This window comes from Talpa occidentalis, unplaced genomic scaffold (genome assembly GCF_014898055.3).
Source record: "Talpa occidentalis isolate TD23 unplaced genomic scaffold, MPIMG_talOcc4v2.1 talOcc4.17, whole genome shotgun sequence".
In the NCBI taxonomy this organism is placed as follows: Eukaryota; Metazoa; Chordata; class Mammalia; order Eulipotyphla; family Talpidae; genus Talpa; species Talpa occidentalis.
In genome coordinates, this window is record NW_023601754.1 from 12887942 (window position 1) to 12909823 (window position 21882).

The window sequence follows — 21882 nt, forward strand, 5'->3', positions numbered from 1 at the left end:
AAGTTCTTATTCTGAAAGCTTTTCTACATTTGGGGTTTCACTTGGATTGACAGGCACTAGACTTGTTGATCCAAATGTCCATAGTTCCTCCTACCGCTCCTCTTGAAATAACAGCACCAGTCTCCCCATTCATAATTCTTCTAATTACTAGCTTGCCTGGTATAATTCTTTGCATTAAGAATGTGAATGCTATCATTTCAAAATGTCCCAACTATTCAGGGGAAATCGTTAAATAATTGTTTAATTTCAATTTCAAATCCACTAATTCTGTACCTGCAACAACTGGTATACAGAGTATACCTCTGTAGAGGTATACTCAAAAAAAAAAAAAAAAAGTTAAAAATAAGTTAAAACAGGGTGCCTCCCTGGTAGCGCAGAGGTTAAAGACACAGCACTATCAAGGTATTGGCAGCCACAGCAGCACCAGTTCTATCCCTGGCTGGCCAGGGAGCTAACCCACATGGCACAGCAGACCTTCCTGTCTTGCCCGCTACTCCCTTCAGCAGTGTATTTCAGTAGATCTGCCTGTTCTGCTCCCCCACTCTTTCTGGTGAATCTCTCACGCCCTGCACCTCTGGCCTATACCCCAGTTCTTCTATGCATAAATAAATCTTTAAAGAAAAAAGTTAAAACCAAGTAAAGAAGAGTAAGCATCTATTCAATGGGAAGGTGTAAGTTGGGAACAGGGCTTTCTAATTCCCAACAGAGTACACATATGTGGAGCTGATAAGTTAACAAGCAGTACCATGAGAGCTGCCAGAATCAATCATTTCCATTGTTACCACTAGTTCCTGAAGTATCCTCTTAAATGCTATTTCTAGCTAGTGCTAGCCTGTATCAAATGGCTGTAGAAGAAGTGCACTTAATACAAGCTGGGCAAGACACCTCTTTTTTTTTTTTTTTTTTTTTTTGGTGGGACCCTCGCTGGTGGCCGGGGAAAGAACGGGTGCTGCAGAGGCTGCGGGCAGCCTCACAGCCCAGTGCTCAACCGCTGTGCCACCAGGGGAAGCCCGCAAGACACCTTTTATTGGCTCCCCAGCCAAGTCTCCCATAAGCTGCCTACAATGCAGGATTCAGACCTCTGGAGGCGTCAACTGCCACACATGAACAGCACCGGTCATTATTCCACAGTTGACTGATCACCTCTTGTTCACTGCTTCATTGTTGACTTTGAAAGACTGTCAATGTACAAACACACCAGGAACTCATTTCTAAAAACTATGCTAGCCCCTTTTTATGAAATAGGAATGAGGCTGAAATATAGTATGGAAAACCTGGATTAATCATAGTTAATGGGGTAAAAAGGCTTACATACCAAGGAGAGTAGAGAAAATAGTTGTCTCACCTCTTTCAGGAAGAACAAAATAGCTTTCAGAAGGTCATTTATCCCTCATAATGCTGAGCAGGGATACTTTTAACAAAAAAGGTCTACGAGGAGGGTAAGAGTGAGAGGTATGACACAATGGCTGACAGTCCATGCTCGGGCCTCATACACATCAGGAGTGGAATCCAGGCTGCACCATTCACCAACTATGTAACTCCAAAAGGCTAATGGCACCTCTCTGAGACTCAGTTTCATGGTCTATAAAATGGACACAAAGTGCCTACCTCTTAAAGTGTTTATGGGGTTAAGTGAAATTAAACACTTAGCATTGCGCCTCAAGTCAAAAACAGGAGCTATTTGTTCTTTTATGAACAGTAAAGAAATATTTAACCTGTAGCCTAAGAAGATGTCTGGTATTTAAACTAGAGAAAAAATTCATCTCCAAAGGAAACTGACATGATCACTGAAAGGAAACATGTCTCTCTAGAGCAGGTAACATAAAGAAGTGATGAAATTAAGTAGGGAAGAGGAAAGGGCCGACACCATGTGTTCCACAGCAGCTCATCCCTGCCCCCAAGAAATGCCAGTAATCCAGATTTTTATGTACACACTCCTGATTTTTGAATACTGGCTAAATAAAAACATCAAAGTTCTACAAACTAACAGCTTATGAATGCTAACTTGGGGTAGAGTCTCAAATTGGTAACTGCGGTGAGGCTTAGTGGTTATGTAGCTGAGAAGCCCCTTCCCTTTCTCCCCTCCAACTCCCTAAAACAGTATGTCTCAAAGGGGACAATTCCAGCATTTTAGAGAATTCTCTGAACAAACTATCCTAAGTGATACAGGACATTTAGTATCCTTGAAACTCACCTACTAAATAGCAGGGGCCTCCTCAAGTCATATGAGAAGCAAAAAACTCACCACACATTTAAGAATACCTTCTAATGGCAATACTTAGTGGGAAGGTCAAGAACACATATTTTCAAACAGAAAATAAGGACAGGATGACCATGACCAGTCCTGAATCAAGTGAACTAAAGTGTTTAATTATCATTTAACAGGAAATTTCCCTGAATAGAAAGCTTACAGTTGCTGTGGGAACAATTCAAAAAGCTAATCCCTCTCCTTAATTCTAGAATTAATTATGAAGAAAGAAAACTATTTTTTCCTGGCTATGACTTTTACAGTGTTACTGGACATTATAGTTTTTCACTGACCTCCCCCACTCCGGACAGCAGGAGTTAACATACAACTGTACATGCTTCACAAAATACATAATGGAATAAATCTAGGCACTCAAGTCATACACCCCCTGGTAAGACTCCTAGATTTTTCTCTTATTGCTCAATCTGCTGTCCAAGAGCATATCCAAGCTACCAGCATTTCCATAGCCAGGTATACACTAAGTGTAAAAAAAAATGTACCCATACAAAAACACGTACACAAATGTTCACAGAAGTATTATTCATAATAGTCAAGATGAGGAAACAATTTTATGCCCATCAACTACTGAATACATATAAGTAAGGTGTGATATATTCATACAATTTAGTATTATTTGGCCAAAACAAAAGAGGGGAGACATGAAGTACAGCTAAATGGATGAACTAAAATCATGCTAAGTCAAAGAAGTCAGACACAAAAGGATTATGATTCACTTTACATGAAAAGTTCAAACAGACCTATCTAGACACCAAACACAGATTAGTGATAGTGGTACCTGGGGATGGTGGAGACCAATAGGGACTGACTAAATTTCTTTTTTGAGGTGCCGGAAATGATGGTGGCTACATAGTTCTGTGAATACACAACTCTGTAAATATGCTAGAAGCCAATGAACCGTATAACTGACACTGGTAAATAAATAAAACAGCTCAATAAAGTTGTTTTTAAAAAGAGAAAAAAGCACAACTAAGTTTAAATGGTTAAATCGATAAAATATCATTTGTTCTCTTAAAAAATACCCTTTCCAGTCGAATTCCAAAAGATCACACATCATGCTTGCTGGAATCCCCCCCTTTCTTCTAATTATCTTAATTATTATAGTAAGTATCAATGATCCCTTACTCTTAACATAGCAGATTTTCCTCCTCCATGAGTGGCCATTCTTTGGGCATGAAGCAAGCTCACAAGACACATGTATTCAGTAGACATATGGGTACAGGCTGATGAGTCAGGCATTTCATCAGGGCATCGAACCAGATGAAATCAAATTTCTAAGGGAGTCTTTTTTTGTTGTTGATGTAAACGCATTTGCTGTGAATAATTTTGGAATCCTTTATTCCCTCTTAGTAGAAACTCTTGAAATTTAATTAGACAGTTTTGAAATGCTCCTCTCACTCATGAAGAGAATAACTCCTTTAAAGGTAAAAGAGCATTGAAACAACAATAGGCCAGGGCCTCCTCTGGTGGTGCAGTGGTTAAGCGCTGGGCTGAGAGGCTGCCTGCAGCCTCTGCAGCGCAGGTTCCCCGCCGCTGGTGAGGGTCCCACAAAAAAAACCAACAACAACAACAACAAAAAAAACCAACAATAGGCCAGAAGTTCTACTGGTCGTGCATAACAAAAGATTCACATTAAAAAATTAGAAACATTTTCTCCCAATATTGTGGCTAGGTCTGACTTTTGTTAAAGCGAAATACTCACTGTTTTCTATCAAAGAACTATGTATGGAAAATTTTAAAGCTTAAAAGGCAACAAAAGTGAGGTCACCTTAACTGTTCTAACAGAAAATCTTGCTGCACAAATTAAAGGTTGCCGGGGACTGACTGATCAGATACGTCGACACAAACAAGTCACAAAAACAGTGAAGCACAGCCAGCCTCCTGGGCCTGTAGTCTGTGCCTTCTGTCTTCAGTACGGCACATGAGGAATCCTATCTCCTCCTTGGAGCAAGCACTGCTATACCGACACCATCCACGATGCTTTTGAGACACAACAATACGATCTTTTTCTTTTGGATCAACAGAAGACAAAACTCCATAGGAAAATGTTTTTCATTCTTGTTTTATTGCTTTAGGTCATTCCCTATCTCTAAGGAGGGAACTAATAATAGTAAGCCATTAATCAAATGTGGTAATGTCCGCAAAGAGGATTATAAACTTCAATGACATCAATGGTAACCCACTGCCAGAATAAAGTAATATATGTTGGGGGAAACAGGTAGTAATGTGGGGTGAAAGCTGACCAGCCAGATACCCATAAATGCTGGCAGAAGCTGGCTTCCAGTGGCCAACAGTACTGGTAGTGAACTGGAGGGAGTGGGGAATAAAAAGAGAAACAAGAGCTTAGGACAACAAAACTGGAGGAATTTAGACACACTAAGAGCTGTGCTTTCCACCACCGAGACTAGAGAATGTTTCTTGTCCTTGCTGATTCCTGCCTCTCCTTTAAACTGGGTGTTTGCTTTACTCCATTCCCAAAGTATAAACTTTGACTTTTTATAGCTAAGCAGTGTGCTATTTTAAACATGTAGAGGAAATGCATTTTCAGTTACAAACATTTGCTCCCGTGAATCTGTTCTTATTTGCTAGCCAAGGATGTGGGGACAGGATGTTTTATTCTCCTGCTCTGGTTTTCCTGTATTGCTTAAATTTGTTTAGAAAGAAGAAAATAAAGTGCTTCTGCTAGATAATTTCTATAAACTGAAGTAGATCCAAAATTACAAATGATAAGTGTGTAGCAAAAGATTTTACTACACTGATAATGTTCTTATAATAAATTGAATGATTTCTGTAGATTCTTCCTTTCCTTGAAAAGATTTTCCATACCCTGGACACGCAGTCTGCAGTAGATACTAAAGTTTGTATGATAAAATATACCTACTTATGGCACCTAAATCCGAATCCCCTTCGTCCCGTCTTTCCCCAAGCACAGTTACAACTGCAGCAGCTGAGAGGCACTTCAGAAAAATTACCTACCAGGGCCGCCCCTGGTGGCGCAGGTGGTTGAGCACAGCGCTGTGAAGCTGTCTGCAGCCTTTGCAGTGCCGGTTCAATCGCGGCCAGCCGGCGAGGGTCCCATATGGCGCGGCAGACCTCTCCTGTCGCGCCTGCTATTCCCCTCAGCAGTGTATTTCGTCAGTCTGCCTGTTCTGTTCCCCGCTCTGTCTGGTGAATCCTCTCACCTTCCCGCACATCTGGCCTGTACCCCGGCTCTTGTATAAATAAATAAATAAATAAATCTTAAAAAAAAAAAAAAAAAAATTACCATACCAAACTTGAAGGTCATCTCAGTCTATTAAAAAAAATCAAGGCCCAGGGCCTCCCCGGTGGCACAGCAGTTGAGCGCTGGGCTACGAAGCTGACCGCAGCCTCTGCAGCGCGGTTCGATCCCCGGCTGCAGGGTGAGGGTCCCACATGGTGCGCAGACCTCTCCTGCCCCCTGCTACTCCCCTCAGCAGTGTACTTCCTCAGTCTGCCTGCTCTGCTCTCCACTCTGACTCTGGTGAATTCTCTCGCCCTCCTGTGCTTCTGACTGTGCCCAGTGCTTGTATAAATAAATAAATCTTAAAAAAAAAGAAAGAAAGAAAAAAAAAAATCAAGGCCCATATTATTACAGTTCAACGTGTCCCTATTTTCATGTACAACTTCAAGGACTTTTATACAGGTACCAGGCAGATATAGCTTTGTAATCTGTTACATTCTATTACAGTTTTCAAAGAAACTGACTCTGATCAAATTTCACTTTACCCCTTTATAAGGGATAAATCCCCTGAAAGATATTTCACCCAAACAGTTTCCTGTTGGCCCTCCAGACTTGTTCCTCATGCTGCTTTGGGCCACAAATGAGGTCTTGTATGGAATGTCTGACAGACTTCTTTCTTCACCAAATTTTAGTCAGGTTTCTTTGAAACTTCTTTAGACCTTGGTCCTGACCCCCATCTTTGCTGGGCCTGCCTCATTTAGTTTTAGGAAGAATTCTGCTCAATCAATTTGGAGGAAATCCTCTACCCATGATGTTTGATCACTCTCTTCCTCATTTTCTATCTTTGATGTGGAAGCCCCCGGCCTGCTTTCAGCAAGAATCCTGCTAAATTAGGTTTAGGAAGAATTCTGTTAGCTTTAATATCTCCTCTTAGTAGTGCTCCACCTGCTGATACCCCCTCATTCTGCTGCTTAACTGGGTTCGAAGTTGGTCCTCATCTCTCTCTTCCATTGTCAATCTTGACGCCTGTTACAACAGTTCTGCATAAAATGTTCCTTATCCTTGTATCAAGCACTCAGTAATTTTTTCTCTCACAAGCCTCAGTGGTCAATGGAATGCCTGATGAGATGGGAAAGAGGGAGGAAGGGAGAGCTGATCACTTACTCCCCTGGTTTCCCCCTGGAGGATCAGTCCCTCAAGTGATGTCTCAGTGACAGAGGAGGCTCTCTCCACATAGCCCTCCCTGCTTCCAGGGTCTCTTGCCCATTCAAGATTAGGATTAGATATGGAGTCTCATTATTACTAGCCCTGTGGAACACCACACTATTCCTATTCCTGTGTTTTTCCATCACTTAGTGAGTTATTAAACTCTCCTCAAAGTATCCTAATTTGAGGATACCTTCTGTTTTCTGCTGGGTCTCCCTATTACAGGTATCATCTCAGCAGATTTCTTATCATGCAGAGGCTATGAGTTCTAAGAAAGGAAGGCATGGATATAGACTACAGTGAGTGTTTTATGAGTGACACAGTGACTTAACCTGACCTTGTAGGATGCCACTTCACCCTCTTCTATTTACCTTCATAATTACAGTAATAGAAGACATTTGTTTTCAAGTGAAATCTCTAATCATCAGTAGGGACTTCTTTAAGAAATACCCAAAAAGGCTAGAAGTAAAAACTGTGCTAGTTGAAAATGACCATGCTAGAAACCTAAGGTAAAAGAAAGTTTAACTTTTTTTTTAAAAAAAAATTATTTATTTATTTATTCATAAAAGAAATGCGGTACAAGACAGAGGTGCGGGAGGTGAGAGGATTCACCAGAAACAGAGTGGGGAGCAAAACAGGAAGATCTACTGATATACACTGATAAAAAGGGAGGAGCAGGTGAGACAGGAGGTCTGCTGTGCCATGTGGGTCAGCTCCCTGGCCAGGGATTGAACTTGTGCTGCAGTGGCTGCAGATAGTTTCATAGTGCTGCGACTTATCCCCTTGTGCCACCAGGGAGGCCCTGGCTTTATTTCTGTCTGGTAATTAATATAGTTTAGTGTCATAGTAATACTTTTAATAAATGCATCAAATAAATATTTAATAGCAGATGCTCAGGTGGAAACCCAAGTAAAATCCTGCAGAAGATAATCCACATATTGCCAAATTCAATTTGTAGGTTTTGAAATCAATTAAGTGACATTTTTTCAATGACATACTACACACAGTAATGTAAAAACAAAATCAGTTTATCATTTGTAATAACAATAAATGCCATTTCACCAAATTTTTATTTCTCTTTTTTACATCTATGTCTGCATCAGTACATACTGTAAACTGTATTCCTTACTTTAAGTGGCCATCAATAAAGTTTAGAAGCGAGTGGTCTGAAGACTTTCAAAACAATATAATGATTAAAAGACTGCAAACATGTTGCTTCACCCTATAGACCTGCCTTTTTAAAAAAAATCTCAACCTTTACAGAACTGTACAAGCATATCAATGACTGAAATATAAAACTTAATGAAACAATATTTACTTTTACCATATACGATGACCTTTTTAGTATATTTCATTTATTTTAAACACTTGAAAAATGCTGGCTTAGAGTATTAACAGACTAGGATCTGGAGAACTCTGTTCACATTACAGTCTCATTCATGGACTGCCTTCATCAGTATTTACATCACTTCTACTGTGGTAGCAAGCACTCAAATCTCTTTCCTTCTTGAGTTTCTGTGTAACTACTACAGAGTAGCTCCACTGGGAGAGAAAATATTTGGATCAAGAAGCAGATGCAGAGCATGGAGCAGATGCAGAAACAGCTATGTGTTCTTGTACTCACTGCCAGGGAACCCTGCGCATAGCTCTGACTCCAAGCACCTGCAGCTCACAGCCCAAGGGCTGGTGGAAGCAGCTGTGCCAATGAGGACAGATGGGAGTTGGAGGATAAAAAGCCCAGCCTCCGTGTCCGCACTGTATTCTTCGCCATCTCCCTGTGTTCCCCGGCAGGACTGAGCACCAGCTACCACCAACAGCAAGCTGGGCAGCAACAACTTGCACTGGCTTCCTCTCTTCCCTACCGCCCCACAACTTCATGGAGTCACCTCCCACCAAAAGGACCTACATTCAAACTTTTGTCTCCAGGTCTGCTTCTGGTCAACAGTTCAGAGTCAGAGTTGCAAAGATGAGAAAGGCCTATCCTAGAAAAGCTTATTTGATAAGAAAATCAGTATTTTTTTAAATATAAGAAGTCAAAACTTTACTGTTTGTAGCAATGACACAGGTTTTTATAAGGAGAGACGGAAGAAGTGACACACTGTGACAGAAGAGTCGGAGAAGCCCCTTGAATTACATGTACTAATTCCAACACCTTAAAGATGCAGAGCTCTCCCGGGAGTCAGTCAATGATCCAGGGTGCTCATGACGCGAGTACCCAGGCTTTTTGTATTGGCTGTGAAGCTTCACTCCTAACATATAGGTTAAGAAGAAAGGAATTTTTATTTCCTCCAGAGAGAAAGAATTCTAATCTTCACCTAAAAATAACTCAAGTAATATGGAAAATATGGAAGGAAGAAAAATGAACAAGTGTCTGACAATGTGTTAAACAGAATTACTGTACATCAGTTCTGACCTTTTTGTTCCTCTGAGGTCACTGGGGGGTGGGAGTGAATATTCAACCCAAAGTTGAATTAGAAGTTCTGATGAACTGCTGATATTTTCATTCAGAAATTAATTTTTAAAATGTAAAGGCTACTGTAAATGAGGACTTTTTTCAGAATGGAATCAAAATAGAAAGCTATGTTTAATTTTCCTTTGCACCTGCCATTCTGGCAAATATTTCTGGAAAGGCAGAGCAGCAGCATAATCCCCTCTCAGGCAAGGAGTCATGAGAGCTCAAGTGAAGCTGGGGGTCCTTAAACTGGAAACAGGCCGGCCAGCGTTCCAGGCACAACTGGCCTGAGCTGCAAACACTCACCCTGACCCGGCAGGCAGTGGCGGCAGAGTTGAAGGGACATTAGTTGATGGTTTTTCTTTCTCATTTTGCTTGAAGAAAGATTTGGCTTCTTTAGATGTAGCATCCACTTCCTTAGTCACCCTGTACAACAAGGAAAGAGATACTAAGTTTACAAGGCAAATAAAAAAAGAGGGAAAAAAATCTAAGAAAAGGAAATAAATGACAGGGGAAATAGCTACTGGGCTTGTAATAAACTCTGGCTACTGAACTTTAAGATTCGAGTTTATTGGAACAGTTCTAGAAAACATTTTCCCTCTAAATGAGACAACATGTATGTAGATTTGATCTCTCATTAGATCCCCTCCCTGACTTCTGTCAGCATAAAACACTCCAGTAGTCACTACTGAATCACAGTCCACTGGCGGTTACTGATGTGGAGGCTGAAAAAGGCCCCTCACAGTAGCTCCCACACAGAATAGAACTCATACTTTAAGACCCAGTAAAAGCTGGTATGGGGAGAAAGAATATTTGGGAGAAAAACACTGGCATTATTTCAAGGAGAAAAGCCACACTATAAACAATGGGAAATACTCTGCAGTATTTCCTAATACACCTAAAACAAGCCAGAGTGGAAACAAAGTTACTTAAAACTAACTAAACTGGCACTAATTCAGCAGTGAAAGAAAGCTGTGTGACTGAGAATCCTGTCCAATTTCCAATGTGGAAAAACTGCCCTCAATAACACAGAGTCCTAAAGGATCAAATAAGAATATTTACAGTGCCTGAAATTTCAGATAAAGAGAGACGTCCCAATGCGTGACTAGACTTGCCAAGTCAACAAAAACATCTGAGGAACTCTGTTTAAATTCCAGCCTCTGTGTAGGAGGGCTCATAGTTATGGTCCTACTGTATTATGAAACATTCAATTAGGTTGTCCAGAATAATACTGCCAAGAATATTAACAGGCGAATCCTACACATTCCGTTTTCTCAAGAATGTAAGTCCGTACAGACTTAAATCTTTGTGTCCCTCTAGTCTCCCAAATGAACCACTCAATAATCACTATCAAAAGTGGAAGAGGAGGAATTTAAATGACAGATTAGACCATCATTCAGCAAATAGTCATTCTTTCCCTGGTGACCAAGAAAATAATCTTCCACCGCACTGATAATGAACTTGGGCACATGTATTGCTTTAATGGCCAGTGAGAAGTGAAGTGACGTGACAAGGATAGAAGCTATAAATATGTCTATGTTCTCTACTTGTGCCCAGAGTCCCTCCCTTTCACCATAGAAGAACATGCCTCAAGAAGGTGCTGGTCCAAGAGGCTGAAAGACCTAAGAGCCAGATCTGAACCTAGCAAGCAGCCTGGAGTCAAGCTGAGACAAACTGAATCCCAGACACCCAGAAGCCCATAAGCAATAATAAACACTTTGGGATGGTTTATTACAGAGCATTTCTCTAGCAAGAGCAGACACATCAGTAAATTCAAGAGTGAGAAAATGGAAATCCAAGGGGTTAAGTTACTTTTCCAAGATTATCCAGAAATCAAGTGTTGATAGCAATGTTAGAGAACCCTCTAGTAGACTGTATTTCCCAACTATCACAACTATCCTATCTTATCTGTTCTTCCACAACCTAACTATCCCAAAGCAGGGGTGTGTGTGTTTATTTGTGTGTGGGTGAGACCACACCTTGAAAGTAGTGTGTCTTTGTGGCTTCCAGTTCTTAGAATTCAGTGGAAGTGGCAGTGCATGACCTCTGAGGCTAGCTAATAAAAGGTGATATAGCTTCCAACTGTTTCTCCCTCTTGAGAATGCACCTTTGAGACCCAAAGTTACCATACAAGAAGTCTGGCCCCTTTCCTATTTTTTTTCTTTTTCTCCCCCCCGAAAGCCTCCCTTTTCTTCACTGGACTCAAACACAAGTTTATTGAGACTTGTAGTAAGAGACAAATTTGTGAACCAGACACAATGCTGTGTAGTATGGCCCCCTGAAGTCACCATGCTGGATAGAACACATGGGAAGACCACGCAGAGGCAAATGCCAGAGTAGTCTGATCCTGGCCCTGGGTGACTAAGTCTGCCTAGCCCTGGCACCAGACATGGGAGTAAGGAAACCTTTGGGATGGCTCCACTAACCACAGCAGCAGTAGTGACACTGAGCAAAAACAGCCTCGCTGAGCTCAGCCACCCCCAGAACTATGAGAAATTACAATAATACAACTGTTTTAAAGTCACTAAATTTGGCAGTGACTTTATACTGCTATATAGACAACTGAAATAAACCCACATCCAAATCTAAGACTTAATGCAGAGTCCGAGAAGCAGGAATAGAGAGAGTACTTTAAATTTCTGTGCCCCGGGCAGAATCTGGGGCAGACCTGAGATGGCTCATGAACAACAAGTGTGAAGATCACTGAGAAATGGTGGCTAAATACAAGTTTTATTTGCCTGTCTCTACCAAAACCCTATTAAACAGCGGGGGGAATTTAAATAGCAAAACCACACACAAAAAACAAGAAGTCTATCAAAAAAAGGATGTTAACCAAACTCTCTGAAGACAGAAAGCAAATAGACAAGGAGTATAACTGCCTTAGGTTTTTGTTTTCTCTGACCTCCTAAGCCTACAGCAATGTGGAATGGTTAATAACAAGGAAACCAAACTATACTAGCTTTTAGAAAGGCTCAGTAAATGAGATACCAGGAACCTCTGAAAGTGGAGGGGCAGGGTAGTGCTAAAACCACAGGAGACTCTCCAGTCCAACTTAGTAGTAGAACCCATTACTCTTAGGAGAAATGAAAACCACAGAAGTTCTGGACTATAAAGACAGGGCTGAAGTCTCAATCTGAAAAGAGGGGAATAAATGGAAAGCTATTTGTCTTCCATTGACACAGCAATCCCAGAGATGACATGTTCCAGAGAGCTGAATTACTAGATGGAATGCTACTGAACCTGTATTAGAATTTGCTACAGTAAGAAATAAGTATATACTGTGTTATGTAGTTTCTGGGTCTTTTACCCCAGCATATTGTAGACTAGCCTAACTACTCTGTCATCATTTAACTAATAAAGTTTCAGAAAAAGTGAAAATAGGGGAGAGGTTATCAACAAAAAGGAAAATTTCCGAGGAGGAGGAATTTCCACAAGAGGAGTCACAGAGCATTCAACATAGCAAATTTTAAAAGATCAACATTAAGGAACATCACTACAAAATTTTTTTTAATTGTGGAATTTCAGAATATTGTTATTTTTTTTTTTTTTTTTTTAATTTTCTAGAGGCATGTCTTATTTATTTATTTATTATTTGTTTGTTTGTTTGTTTTATACATGCACTGGGTACAGTCAGAAGCGCGGGAGGGTGAGAGAATTCACCAGAGCCAGAGCGGGGAGCAGAGCAGGCAGAGGGACCGAAGGACACTGCTGAGGGGAGCAGCGGGCGGCAGGAGAGGTCTGCCCGCCATGTGGGACCCTCCTCTGGTGGCCGGGGAGCAGCCGGGGATTGAACCGGCTGCAGAGGTTGCAGGCAGCTTCGCAACCCAGCGCTCAACCGCTGCGCCACCGGGGAGGCCCTCAGAATATTGTTATTAAGAGAAAAAGAAGATCAAGCTGATCTAGTTACAGGAAAAGTAAAAGATGCCTGTACACAAATCAGTTTTGTTTTGTTTTACCAGAGGACTGACAAAACCTTTTTAGCAGCCACCTAAGACAACTTAGTGAACATTTTCTGGAAAGCAACCTAGATCAAGGCACTGTTAGGGATGGGAGGCAGGAAAAGATTCATGGTCTGTGCACTTACAGGACTCTCCGTCCATGAGGACAGGTAACCATGAAAACAAGCCATGATAACGCACAGTCTATAGTAAGGGTCACAAATAAAGCAGGGAAAAGTATAAGCTGTGGGAGTATCTCTGTCATTCTTGGAATCAAAGTCCTTTCCACATTCATCAGGAAAAAAGTTCTATAAGCTGGTATATTTCCCTCAGGGACTTTGGTAATTGACACAAAGTAATGCCAGGCGATTAGTCTTCCTTGACAGCAGGCCTAGAACTCTGCTTTTAACAAACAATAAAAAGAAATTCAGCTGTCTGAATCTTCCAGTAGAACATTAAGTTACAGACCACTTCTAATATATCAAAAGGAAAACCTGACAGGAAAAGGACCACTATTAGCAAGTTAATTCAAGTGTTATCAAGAGAAATTCCACTTTAACTTCATTTTCACTTACTTAGAACTTCCTGAAAAGTCTTTATTTAGCCAGAAACTTTCCATGACTGGCCTTTTCCAAAAAGTGACTCATTAGGAAAGTCTGAGCTAACTGACTCAGCTGATTATGTGTCAGGGAAGGACAAAAAAATACTATTTTTCCTCATTCCACAAGGTTAATAAGCTGTACATTTTTTTCAACTGGGGAAATATAAAGCAGAAGGAAAAATCCAAAATTTAACAATTAAAATATTATTAGGAAAAAACTAAAAGACTAACTTTGTGCTAACACTACCTTATGCTTATACTTACAAATTCTTCCCAGTCATCACTAGCTCTTTCTCATATTTCTTAAAGATGTAGTAATGCTCTTAAACTTGATACAAAGACAAAAAAGAAAAAGCAGAATAATGATATGAAGAGTTAAAAAAGATATGCTCACATCCATATACCACATTAACAACTGGCAGTCAATTAAAATTCAAGTCCCAACTTCCTATGAGGATTCACTTATAATACCTAAATTTAAGTATAAACAATATAAGTTTAAAAAAAACACACTACACCAACTATTATCAGGGTTTTCATTTTCTGCAGGACAGAGTCACAGACAACTTGTCATGTGATACATGTCTGCAATGTAGTTTAAAGTTAAAAGCATTCATAACCTCTGGATATAAATTACATGTGTATGTTGACAGGGGAAAAAAGCTTCCCTTTTTACAGCTCTTTGTTTTTGAGACATGGTGCTGCCCTCTTCTGACAAATCACAGAAATAGTAGGCTCCCTGAATACAATATTTAAAATTACCATCCATTTGCTTAAAAAATGAAGTGGGAAGTATGTCTAGTTATTCAGACAACTATATTTATAAATATCAATAAGACCACAAAATTTAATTTTGTTAGGAAATTTAACGATTCCCCACAACAATTATTTACTAGTTTAATACTTTTTCTACTGAAGTTTTAATAAATCTTCCTTCGATTTCCATTTTGACATTTGGGAAATAATGCAAGCCAAGAAAGACTTCTAAAAAAGTTAAAACCTATGTTCCTAATGGTAAATATTTTCTGTATTATTTTTGCAGGACTTCCAAACCACTAAAGGTTTCTCCTCAGTGGTCTGCTACCCCCTACTGGATAACTCATTCGTTTCCAGTGTGATTTACCACAGCAAAATACATTACAAATGCACATGGTCAAAAATTCTTTAATGGATCCCCCTAAATGACTGATCAAAGGAAAGCATGTCTTTACAATGGAGAATACTCACAGATATTGCCTTAAGTGGTCTAACTTATCACCACTAAAACTGAGGGTAAGTTACTGATGTGATGCACTGAGGTAGACAAAACATCATCAATCTGAAGCCTATCATGAGGAAACAATGCAACAATTCAAACAGGGATATTCTGCAATACAAATGAACTAAAAATATACATATATAAATGCCATGAAATAAAAATCTTAAAAACAGTTCTAATTTCAAAGAGGATAAACTAAATGCATAGTATAAACTTGGATTAGATCTTGGACTCAACAAAAAATAATGTTATAAAGACTATTACTGGGATAACTAGGAGAAAATCTGAGCAGACTCCTAGGAAAGCACTTTAAAATATGAGTTGCAAAACAACCCTGTTATTGGTCCGAGAAGAGATGAGGATGGAAATTCGAAGTATTCAGAAACCTAGCTAGCAATTTGACATTGTCTTAATACTCAAGACATGATCAGTGGACTCACTGCATTAAGCAGATTCTGGACCAATTCTGGTACTGTCAAATTCAGAAGGTGGACATGTGCAATATTAGTACATCAGTCATGCACAGTATGACCACATTACAATTTGTATGTCACTTTAGGGTTCTGTCAACTAAAACCCTAAAGTGTAAGAAGATTTAAGCATTTATTTTTATAAGTTGTTATTTTTACATTCATTTTAATAGTTAACGAAGTGGGACTTTTTTTTTTTTTTTTTTTGTGGGACCCTCGCTGGGCGGCTGGGAAATAAACCGGCGCTGCAGAGGCTGTGGGCATCCTCGCAGCCCAGCACTCAACCGCTGTGTCACCAGGGGAGGCAACCAAGTGGGACTTCTAAAATTTATAGACTAAAGGGCCTCCCTTGGTGACGCAGCGGTTGAGCGCTGGGCTACAAAGCTGCCCGCAGCCTCTGCAGCACCGGTTCAATCCCCAGCTGCTCCCTGGCGCACAGACCTCTCCTGCTGCGCCCGCTGCTCCCCTCAGCAGTGTATTTCGTCAGTCTGCCTGTTCTGTTCCCCGCTCTGGTGAATTCTGTCACCCTCCCGCACTTCTGACTGTACCCATTGCTTGTACAAATAAAATAAATCTTTAAAAAAATTTATAGATTAAAATTAGTAACTAAGTGAATAAAGTGAAACTGGCATATTTTTTAATCCAATCACTGGCAGCAAAACAAGCATCATTGTACTTTTCTATAAAGAAAACACAACCTTCTGAATGCAGCATCAGTAGTAAACTACATGATGATAATGGAGATGATGCCAAAGAAATGAAGGTCAACTGTCTTTAGTCTATGAGACCTCATGTACAGAGTTTGGTCATGCAGTGCTAAAATCATATTGAGTTTTTTGCAGAGATGTTTTGGCTAATGAAGCAATGGATCCATCAAAACTTCAGTGGCATTTACATATAAAACAAACAATCAAAAAAAAATTTTGGAAGAAAGAATACTAAGCTAACAGGCCAGTAGAAGTGGATGCAAAATTCCACACATTAACATCAGTGCACTGTAATCTTCTCAGAAAGGAGCACTTTCAGTTGATAACTTAAAAACAAATACTGCTGCCAAAACCTTCAAACTGTTTGTCTGAAAATCTTGGTAACCGAGACAAAGAAAATGTTTCAAGTACAACTTTTTAATGACACCAAACTTTGACATATTCAGGATCTGGCTTAAATTAAGACAGTGAAAACTATAATAAAGTTAGCAGGGAATTTTCTTGATGCAATTTGAAGAAGGCCATGTTACTGCTAATGTGATATTTAGTATTTGTGTGGTTTAAACACGAGGATGATATAAAGGATTGATTTCAGTTTCTTTATAACTAACAAAACCGACACTGATGTATATATCTAACATCACATTGTCAACAAATGTGATTGGAAATTTAAGTGTTTAGAAGAGTATTCCCAATGATGCAGCTGCAAAATAAGAAAACAGTTTAGATTAAGAAGCTTGTACTAGAACATAAATTAACATTCTCTGTTGTTTTCTCAACATTTTCCTCATTGAAAAAATCCTGCTGCCAAAAAATATAATTTTTCTTAGTAGTAAAAATTGTAAATTATGCGAAGTTAATGCATTAAATTTTTAGAGGACTCTATTTATTTATTTGTTTTTAATAGATGAATTTCTTTTCTTTTTCTTTTTAATTTTACACAAGAACCGGGGTACAGGCCAAATGCGTGGGAGGGTGAGAGGAGTCACCAGAGGCAGAGCAGGTAACAAAACAGGCAGACTAACGAAATACACTGCTGAGGGGAGCAGCAGGTGAGACGGAGAGGTCTGCTGCGCCACGTGGGACCCTCACCAGCCGGCTGGGATCGAACCCGCACTGCAGAGGCTGCGGACAGCCTCACAGTGCGGTACTCAACCACCTGCGCCACCAGGGAGGCCCTGAGGACTCTTTTAAATGTGATAAATGAAGGATGATCTTAAATGTGCATGTTATAGTGCATGCTCAGAGCACAATGATTACAAAAAATAAAAATGTTGAGAATGATAAACTGAAGAATAATGCATTGTTTCTAAAAGAAAAAAAAGTAACCAGATGGCTCCAATTTTAAAGCTCTCAATTGGTAAAATGTCCTTATTTGTCTGATAACTCTGGTATCTATAATAATCTCTCTATTTCCATGCAAGAAAGGAATCAACACATTTTCAATAGCAAATAAATTACAAGAGTAAAATAAAATTTAGAAGCTTGAAAGAACAATTTTTTTTCCTGAAAGACTAGAATTTCAACAGATTAATGTTTCACAGAATATCCTGAATTATATTTTCCATGAAAAGACTATCCACAAATAGGAAATTTATGCATCCAGAGTTTCTTTTTTCACTGAATTAAAACAAATTTAATTATAACTTGTCAGGAACTGGCACTAATAGAATTCCGAAGATGAACTTTGAAAATGGCTTTATATTGGATAAAAGTAAAATGGAAATAGAGCACATAATGATACTGCTTTAAAATCTGTACCTCCATCCTCATGAAAATATCTTTGTGAGGTAGGTTTCCTTGTAAGTATTATTAGGACAAAAATGAAAACCAACACAGAAGAAGATATGTATATATTATACATATATAAATGACCCTTGAACAATATGGGTTTGAACTGTGTAGATGCACGTATACACGGATTATTTTCAACAGATGTATAGTTGGCCCTCAAACCTCACAGTCAAAAGTATTGTAAATAAATTTTCTTTTCCTTATGATTTTACAACATGTTCTTTCCTCTAGCTTACTTCATTCTAAGAATACAATATATAAAATACAAAATATGTGTAATCAACCACATTAGGCTTATGGTTAACAGCAGGTTGTTAGTAGTTAAGTTTTTGGGGAGTGAAAAATTATTCAGATTTCAAAGTGTGTGGGGCCTGCACTCTTAGCCCCTCCCTACATTGCTCAAAGGTCAACTGTACATTATCCTCTAAGAGGAGTGGTATTATCAATCCAACTTATATTAGATAAATTTTTTTTTAAAGATTTATTTATTTATGCATACAAGAGCTGGGGTACAGGCCAGAGGTGTGGGGGGAGTGGTGGTGAGAAGATTCACCAGAAACAAAGTGGGGAACAGAACAGGCAGATTGACTGAAATACACTGCTGAAGGGAGCAGTGGGTGAGACAGGAAAGGTCTGCTGTGCCATGTGGGTGGCTCCCTGGCCGGGGATCGAACTTGTGCTGCACTGGCTATGGACAGCTTCATAGGTTGCGTCTCAACCCCTTGCACCACCAGAGAAGCCCACATAAGATAAATTAACAAGAAAGAAGTAAGTTATTTTGTCATATTAAAAACTTTAAAAATTAATATAAGCAGCATTTATTCAATGTATGTCTATATATTAAGTTTTGAGAACTGATAATATTCAGTTTTTTTGTTTCAATTACAGAATAATAAAGTGTAACAGTGATCCACTGTATCAACTGCTCATATTTCAATACTTAATTATGTAAATTAAGTATTTACATAATTTTTTTTCCTGTCTTATGTTCATTTTAACTACATTCAATGAAATGTAATTCTTGTCTATAGGATCTTACTGTTAAAAAGTTGGGCTTGTATATTTTATCTTTCTAATTTATTTTTCTAGTAATCTTTCATTTTACAAAAGTACCGGTCATCAAGAAGTTGAAAATAATTGCATTAATGTGAAGTTGACTAGAAGTGAGGGTCATACTGCCACAAAGGAGAATGCCCTGTTGGTGAGGAACAAAGCTGAGGTATTTAAGAGTGAGATATCAGGATAAATAGAAGTAATTCTCATATGGTTCTTTGAAGACAAAAAGAGAGAAATACAGATGTAAGCGGCAGAGAGGCAAAATGTTAGCAAATCTGTATGATGTTGGCCTCCCTGGTGGTGCAGCGGTTGAGCGCTGGGTTGCGAAGCTGCCCGCGGCCTCTGCGGCATCGGTTCGATCCCCGGCTGCTCCCCAGCCACCGGAGGAGGGTCCCACATGGCGCGCAGACCTCTCCTGCCGCTCGCTGCTCTCCTCAGCAGTGTACTTCAGTCCTTCTGCCTGCTCTGCTCCCCGCTCTGGCTCTGGTGAATTCTCTCACCCTCCCGCGCGCTTCTGACTATACCCAGTGCATGTATAAACAAAGCAAACAAACAAATAATAAATAAAATAAATTAAAAAACATGCCTCTATTTAAAAAAAAAATCTGTATGATGGGTACATGGGTATTTATTATAATATCATTCTGGCAACATTTCTTTCTTTTCTTTTAAGATTTATTTTTATTCATTTATGCATAAAAGAACTGGGGTGCAGGCCAGAGGTGCGAGGGGTGAATGGATTCACAAGACAGAGTAGGGAGCAGAAAGATGGACTTACTGAAATACACTGCTGAGAGGAGCAGAGGGAGAGAGAAGAGAGGTCTGCTGCACCATATATGGATTAGCTCCTTGGCCAGGGATCGAATTCAGGCCTTCACAGTGATAGTGCTGAGACTTAACCTCTGTATCACCAGGGATGCCCTCTGGCAACATCCTTTTTTTTTTAAGATTTATTTATTTTATTTATATAAGCACTGGGTACAGTCAGAAGCGCGGGTGGGTGAGAGAATTCACCAGAGACAGAGTGGGGAACAGAGCAGGCAGAAGGACCGAAGTACACTGCTGAGGGGAGCAGCAGGCGGCAGGAGAGGTCTGCGTGCCATGTGGGACTCTCCTCCGCTGGCCGGGGAGCAGCCAGGGATTGAACCGGCGCTGCAGAGGCTGCGGGCAGCTTCACAACCCAGCACTCAACCGTTACGCCACCGGGGAGGCCCTGGCAACATCTCTTTAAGTGAAAATTTTCAGAAGAAAAAGTTGGGGGGCCTCCCTGATGGCGCAAAGAGTTAAGCACAGCAATATGAAGCCATCCGTAGCCTCTGCAGCACGAGTTTGATCCCTGGCCAGGCAAGGTGCTACCCACATGGCCCAGCAAACCTCTCCTGTCTCACCCGCTGCTCCCCTCAGCAGTGTATTTCAGTCCATCTGCCTGTTCTGTTCCCCACTCTGTCTCTGGTGAATCCTCTCACCCCCAGCACCTTTGGCCTATATCCCAGTTCTTGTATGCATAAATAAATCAATCTTTAAAAAAATTTTTTTTTAAATAATAAAAAATTTTGTTTCACACCATTTATAATACTATAATGCCAAATGCTAATTTCCAAGATGTACTGCCAATTGTTGGAAATGGTATTTTTTTTTTTTAATTTTTTTTTTTTTTAAGATTTATTTATTTATCTTATACAAGCACTGGATACAGTCAGAAGCGCAGGAGGGTGAGAGAATTCACCAGAGCCAGAGCTGGGAGCAGAGCAGGCAGAAGGACCGAAGTACACTGCTGAGGGGAGCAGCGAGCGGCAGGAGAGGTCTGCGCGCCATGTGGGACCCTCCTCGGTAGCCGGGGAGCAGCCGGGGATTGAACTGGTGCTGCAGAGGCTGCGGGCAGCTTCGCAACCCAGCGCTCAACCGCTGCGCCACCGGGGAGGCCTGGAAATGGTATTTTTTTTAAAGACTTATTTATTTATACAAGAACTGGGGTACAATCAGAGGTGCGGGAGGGGAAAGAATTCACTAGAGACAGAGCGGGGAACAGAACAGGCAGACGGACTGAAATACACTGATGAGGGCAGCAGCGGGCAAGAGAGGAGAGGTCTGCTGTGCCATGTGGGTTTCCCTCTTGCCAGTCAGGAATCGAACCCATGCTGCACAGGGTGCAGACAGCTTCACAGCGCAGCGCTCAACCCCGCTGCACCACTGGGGAGAAACTGGGTATTTTTAAGAGTATCAATTTTAGGGATATTTAGAATTTGAGAGCATACAAGCCTAATTAATTATTGCCAAGGAAAATAAATGACCACCTAGGTAAGATTATTGATTGGAACTTCTCTGTTCTCATTCATTTCCAAATTATAGACCTGTTGTTTTCAGGCAATAAAATTTAAATAAATGGGGAAAGGAATATTTTAGGCATATATGGTTCTTACCTAGAACAACCAGGTTTCAAGGCCCTACTACTTTTCTACACTGGTAATAAACCTCGTGAATCAATTTAAAAACTAATGTTAAGATGAAGAAATAATACTGGAATCAAATATCTCTCCTAAGTGCTTTCAATTCTTATCTGATTTCAGAGGCTTCACTGGGGCTCATGCTTCACAACTAAAAAGTAATAAAAGGAGAAATGATTGAGGCAAAGCAGAAAACATGGCAATGGATAAATGGAAGCACAAACTTATTTCATGAAGAGGTATCATCCTATATTGCTGAATCACATAGTGTTACCTCAATTTAAAGGTTCTTGTTTCTGTTCCGCTATCCATTTTGTAATACCCAAAAACTAATTACCACTTCACCTAACCACTTCATAATAACCAAAAATCACACTGCCATATATGAAAGCACTTTTCTCATTGTTTGTTCCCTCAAATTCCAAGTTCATGGAGCCACCTGTATGCCTTGAGCTCAAATAAAATTCTTGTAAACAATCATAATAGGC

At 40.0% G+C, this 21882-nt stretch overlaps 1 protein-coding gene across 1 annotated transcript in view; it reads right to left on the reverse strand.

Annotated features, from left to right (window-relative positions):
* Window positions 1-21882, reverse strand: part of CFDP1 (craniofacial development protein 1) — a 103298-nt gene that overhangs the window by 70123 nt on the left and 11293 nt on the right. The window contains exon 5 of the mRNA XM_037516162.2: window positions 9433-9552. Coding sequence (XP_037372059.1) covers window positions 9433-9552 — 120 coding nt within the window. The remainder of the gene's footprint in view (window positions 1-9432; window positions 9553-21882) is intronic.